General features: G+C 34.7%; 1 protein-coding gene across 3 annotated transcripts in view; it reads right to left on the reverse strand.

Annotated features, from left to right (window-relative positions):
• The window catches only part of LOC131066721 (uncharacterized), a 151883-nt gene extending 146262 nt beyond the window's left edge, over positions 1-5621 (reverse strand). Inside the window, exons 1-3 of one of the 3 annotated variants that reach the window (XM_058001554.2) lie at positions 5130-5617; positions 3408-3528; positions 3147-3293 (exon numbers count right to left, since the gene is read on the reverse strand). In XM_058001554.2, the coding sequence (XP_057857537.2) occupies positions 3147-3293; positions 3408-3528; positions 5130-5357 (496 nt within the window). In that variant the 5' untranslated portion in view covers positions 5358-5617. Of the gene's footprint in view, positions 1-3146; positions 3294-3407; positions 3529-5129 lie in introns of all 3 variants that reach the window. The other 2 variants (XM_059219887.1, XM_058001561.2) reach the window with 2 other exon arrangements.
• Positions 5622-6000: the final 379 nt, after the last annotated feature.

The following is a 6000-nucleotide window of genomic DNA, read 5'->3' on the forward strand; positions in this document are numbered from 1 at the left end:
TAATTACTAATCAAGTTGGCTGGGACTAATGTTACTTTTATTATATAAATATATATATATGTTACATATATATCCTATATGAATACCTGGGTACGGGAGTACATATACATGGTCGTATACGTACTACCCCAGTCAGGTATTCGTAGGGAGTATGGGTCGCATATATATAAATATGAATAAATATGTATATTTAAATTAAATTATAAATCGTATGGCAATGTTTATTTTTAATTAAATAAATTATTATTTACCAACTTTAAACTGGCAACTCTATAATCAAGTGAGGGTTATGTGAAAGGGAGATATGAAGTTTGTCCCTCCTTAAGTTGCTAAGCGTTTGACTTATATATATTATGGCAATATTGTGAGGGATATAGTTTTTAATTAAACCATTATTCATCACTCTATCTTGCCTTATGAAATTATTGGGTATTAGGAGATTTGTTAAGAATAGAGTAAGCAAGTTAAAAAAAAAAGGAATGGGTTTAACGCTTTTCCAATACTTCCTAATATATATCGTTTTCATTTGAAAAGAAAATGGAAAAAGCACCAAATATATATATTATTATGCATTCATTTTTTTAAGGGAGGCATGGAAAGATATTTTCATGGGAAGCTTCTGCTGAAAGCGAAATATGCTGAAGGCGTGAGAATGGAGCATGGGATTAACATGACTCCTTGGGCAGTTTGAGAATTCCGCTTGGTATTAGGGCGTGGCATTGAGGAAAAACGTTTTGGCAAATACTTAAGGAAAAAGGAAGGAAAAGGATTCATGCTTTCTTCATTCTTCATCTTGGACGGCACTCCATTCTCTTCTTCTTCTTAGACAGCTAAGAATAAAGATTTTGCTCTGCAATTTTACCAGATTTCAGCTCAGCCATTTCAAAATATCGAGGGTTTTGTTTGGAAAGGGCGTTTGAGTACATTATCTAGCGGATTCTATTTTCTCAGGTCACGTAGCCCTACGAAATTGACTATTCTTCTTCTTTTATCATTCTAGTTTTCAAAAAAAAAAAAAGATTAAAGAAGTCAAAAATGCAGAAATGTTTTCTTATTATGTCTTGATATTTTTTTGGGTAAATTGCATTATGTAGTTGAATGTTGAAAGAGTTGAAAGAATTTGAAAATGGGTAAGTGTTAACCCTTATGCTATCAAAATAAATACATAATGCATCTTCAGTATTTGTAAGAAATCATAATTATTACCATTGAATCAAGGAAGGGTTGGGCAGTTTGAAATGGGAAAGGAAATATACACCCCACAGCTGCATTATTCTATAGTTAACTAGAATTAGTGGCTGTTATATTGTAAATTAGGAAGTAATTTCTCTTCCAATCTGCTCTTAATTCATAAAGAAGGGCTTACGTAGCTGTGACTGCATTTATTTATTTTGTTCCTCTTAAAATTAGAAGATGTACTAAGTTTTTATACATATATGTTTGTATATACATTAAGTATATATAAATATGTGTGTATAAGAACCTACACAGCAGTTTCTACAAGTCTGATGTAAAACGTGAAGTTATAAAAAACCTATACTTCTGATGTTAGACAAGGGTTTGAACAGTTTGCAATTCTAAGGAAATATAGACATTTTCTCTGCTGCAACTATGCTGTTAGCTTCTTTGAACAGCAAAACCCTGCTTCCTTCATAAAAGATTTTGGGCAAACTATAGATATCTGAGTTCTTTAACGGAACTACTGGCTCATCATTATATCAGTGTTGGGTTAATGTATCAACCTCTTGTAGGAACAGTCCATTCTATTTCAGTTATGGAAAGAAAGGGGTTGATTAACTTGTATCATTGTTTTCTTACAAACTAAGCGAATAAGGGTGTATGTAGTGTTATATACATACTTACATACATATACAATCTGTATGAGTACTTGCATATACATGGGTGTGTGTGTATGTAAGCATGGAGGTATAATACTACATACCGGTATATGTATAATATGTTGATTTGAATTCTTAAACTGTGTAATAAACTGAAAACAATTATATCAGCAGTATCCCTCAGTTTAGAATCGAAACTTGCATAGTCTCATGTTTAGAAGACTGATGACACCTTAATCAAGCTTCCTCAGTTTTGCTTAAACCTGAACAAACCGATCAGCAATGTCAAATACACTATCTAATTGAGATTACCCTCCTGGTTATAAAACTAACCTATACCCTAGCCTAGGAAGGCAGTGGGTAGAAGAGCACTATTGTACATGATGCAGTTAGCATCACGATTGGGAGTTCATTCTCAAGAGGCCCTGACAGCAGAGACATGTCCGGCAAGTTATATTCCATACTTAGGAATTGTACATACAATTGGCAGCTCTTATGCCCCCTAACTTCCCAAGCCAGGGATTCAGTTGATACATCGTAAAACATTGCAATCTTAAATGTCTTAAATGAGTAAGAAGGTACCGATAACACTTTAGAGTAATAAAATTGTGTCTATTGAATGCTAACACAAAAGTTGGACCTTAGTTCCCTTTTCAGTTCAGTTGAACTCCTCAAACCTAGACTTATTGCCGAGAAGGGTGAGATCATTGATAGTGCGTTAATTCGTACTTACAGTGTAAAACTTTGGCCAAGGTGGTGCTGCGTAATGCATGCATTCGTCTGATCTTTAGTACCGGATAGACCTCTAGTCAGAGCTTCATACTAATAGGGAGTCACCCTTAGTGTATGACCGACTAAGAGTGTAGGTCCTAACACCAAGTCTCAGATGGCATTGAGTTCCCTTTTTCCTTTACCTCCCTGTGAAGGGCCGGGCCAATCCAGAAGGATATGGCACGGGAGACTAGATAGTCCGTGGTTGGGCGGAAAAGCGCCCTAATGATACTTTCCCTCCTCACCAGTATCATGACGGAGTTTTTAAGTTCAGAATTTAGCATCAGTTGAAAAGTACTCTCTAAACCCTATCTCTCTTTAATTTCATGCAAGTTATTTATTTATTAATCTTACATGTATGCTTAATTTTAGTTCAATGTAATTCATCTTTCAGTTATCGTTATTCTTGTTCCTGTTTTAAAAAAAAAAAATCCTTCTTTCTATGTTTATGTTAACGGCTATATTTGCAACGATTAGATTATTTGAATTGATATCTCTTTTAAAAAATTTAGCTTGTTACATAATCAGGAAGCTTACCTGTGTAAAAGGCCTCATAAAGATCCAATGCCAAGGCACCCACTGCATCATTTGCACTTCGACCTTTGAACAACTCCAGATGAAGGCATACATTTCTTGAAGCTCCCAGAAAAGTAGCAGTTCCTTTAATCTTAGCAGATGTTGCACCTGCCTTGCAGACCAGGCAAGAATTCAAATATCAGGTGAACAAATATTGAAAATCATATCGAAATCTTATTTTCCATCCTATACATGTTGAATTGAATATGATTAAAACCAAACCTTTTCCACCGATTGCACTTGCAGGACCCCCAAGTTCAATCTTTACATTGTCTGATGTAAAGGCCTTATACAAGACTTGGAGGAATGTGGATAAGTTTTCGTTGAACCCCAGTGTTTCTTTCTGCCCATTTCAACAGGCTGCTGGATATAAGCCTCTTCATAATTCATGAGAAAAACAAACGATAGCTCAATATTGCATTGAAGAAATGAATTGAAAAATTGGGCCATAAGGAGAGCCCATGCTGAGAACCTCAATTAACGAAACCTAGATACTATCAAACTTCCAAGAACTTGAAATGAATTTCTTTGTGAAAAAAATTAAATGAGCCTTCAGTTTTGAATTTTAATCAAACGGAAGAAAGAATTGTAAAGCTACAAGGAACACAATCCCCCAAAAAGTTAATAGAGGGGTAATAAGATGTCTTTCAGAAAAATGTCAATGATTTTAATGACACTAGCATATACAAACAGGATGTAATTTTGATCCTTTACCACAAACGAATAAACACAAACTTTAGAAAAATAGAAACAAATGAAACTGTTTATGACCGTTGGTGGAAGAAATGAACAAATTATGGGACTTGCCTACACACAAGACCCAAGATCTTCGTACAAAAAACTTAGTAAGAAGAGGTATCAATGTCCCTGGACATAAAGCAAGCAATCTGCCAACATGTCTGAATGGGAACTATGTCTAAGAAATTAGATATAATCAACTTGGCATCATACACAGTAAAATTTACAAAGAGAACTTCAATGAGAGCATCATAAAGAAAAACATCTTTTTTGCCATAGTATGTTGGTCACCGTTCTCGATTGCTGTTGCCAAATATCATCCCAGATTGTGATATTTCATGATTCCATATATTTGTGTATGAAACCAATTAACTAGAAGTTATACATAACTGGATGTCTCTTGAGGATCGTGAAATGGGTGCCTAATGACTCCCATTTTGATTAGAGCTTAAATCAACATGCCAAAACTCTAGTGGTGAGACTGGAAGGTGTACCCATATCATAACAGTTGAAGACAATTCCACGAATGGATTGAAGCCCACGGTCTAAAGCTTCATACACAGAACCTCTCTGTTAAGCTTCCTTATTGAGAGGCACCAGGTAACATACCTAAAGAAGAGCACAATCTTCACTCCATCTCCTGCCTTCAAATAGTTGATCGTTACCACTGATCATTTATTAAGAAATGTTTTCTCTTAAATTTCAGATCAACATTGTTAGGTTAAATATGACATATCTTAGTATTGAACTTATTTAAATAGCATCTAACAAATTTTCTGCATTGTGATATTACTTAATTTTTGAGCTCTAAGGCTCAGGCGTAATCACCAGGACATGTGAGATACAGGTGTGAAGACTTTAAGATGTAATTGGAAAATTAACTATATGAATAAGTGCATGCCAAATATTACAGTTACAACTATCGATACAGGTGCAGGAACAAGAATCACATCACTAAACCTGAGTTTCCCAGTGACTATGGGCTCAGGGCTTAATAACAGCATGGTAGACATCCAATTTAAGCAGTTGCTACACAATCGTTGCTACAAATTTTTAGTTCCCAACATTCTAAATTAAATAAGCAAGATAAATTCATTTCGTGCAATCGATGGAGAAGTTTAAGAGAAAAATAGTATACTGGTGAATTGGTATTCAGGAAAAAAATAGGAAACTTTTGGGAAAAAACAAAAGAAGATGGAAGTTGACCAGTTGATTAAGCTGATCACAGTTGAAGAGGGCATGCCACGTATTGAAATGGAAATCCGACGTAAGCACATGCAGGTGACCTGAGTCGGAAGGATGAATGTGAACAAGGAATGGAAGCAGAGCAGCATTGCGAGCATGAGGCGAGGATGCCTCCAGCACGCCTTTGGCCCTATTAAATATTGGCTTAAACTCTTGTACCATTTCTCTATAACTATTAACTCCTTCCATTTACAGGATTTTAAACACAGGGTTTCTAATTAATTGGGCAGGAGTTCTCTAGAGAGGCAGGATGCTCCATTTACATCTTTTCAGGTTTGGTTTTCCAGAGTTTGAACTTCTTTCAGGGTTGCATTTTTTTTCGCTTGTAAAGAAAGCATGCGCCAAGAATTGTAGGCTACCTAAATGGCTATAAAAACCAGCCTCCATATACAGACCTATTATTTTTCTCTTTTTAAGAGTTCTATTAAGAAGTTTGACTATAAATTCATGAATCTCTTGTTCTAAAATAACTCATTGACCTATATAATAGAGAAATTTTGTTCAACGTCGATAATCATGAGAGATCCGATTTCTTATGAGCATTTTCTATAATGTTCAATACAATTGGAAGATTTAATAGTTTAAAATTATGTTGTGTTATACAATTAGAAAGTATGTATCAAATAAGTACACATATGAATGAAAGTTATTATGTACAATGTTATTAATGATTTATTTGTGCATTCAAAGAGAGTGTTCAATCATCTTATCTAATATTTGACAATAATATATTTGAGTTGGAGTGTCACGGCATTGTTGAAGTATAACTTAGTTATACAATTCATCAAAAGTGTTCAATCATCTTATCTGATGTTTGATAATACTATGTTTG

The sequence above is a fragment of the Cryptomeria japonica genome, chromosome 4 (genome assembly GCF_030272615.1).
Source record: "Cryptomeria japonica chromosome 4, Sugi_1.0, whole genome shotgun sequence".
Taxonomy (NCBI): Eukaryota; Viridiplantae; Streptophyta; class Pinopsida; order Cupressales; family Cupressaceae; genus Cryptomeria; species Cryptomeria japonica.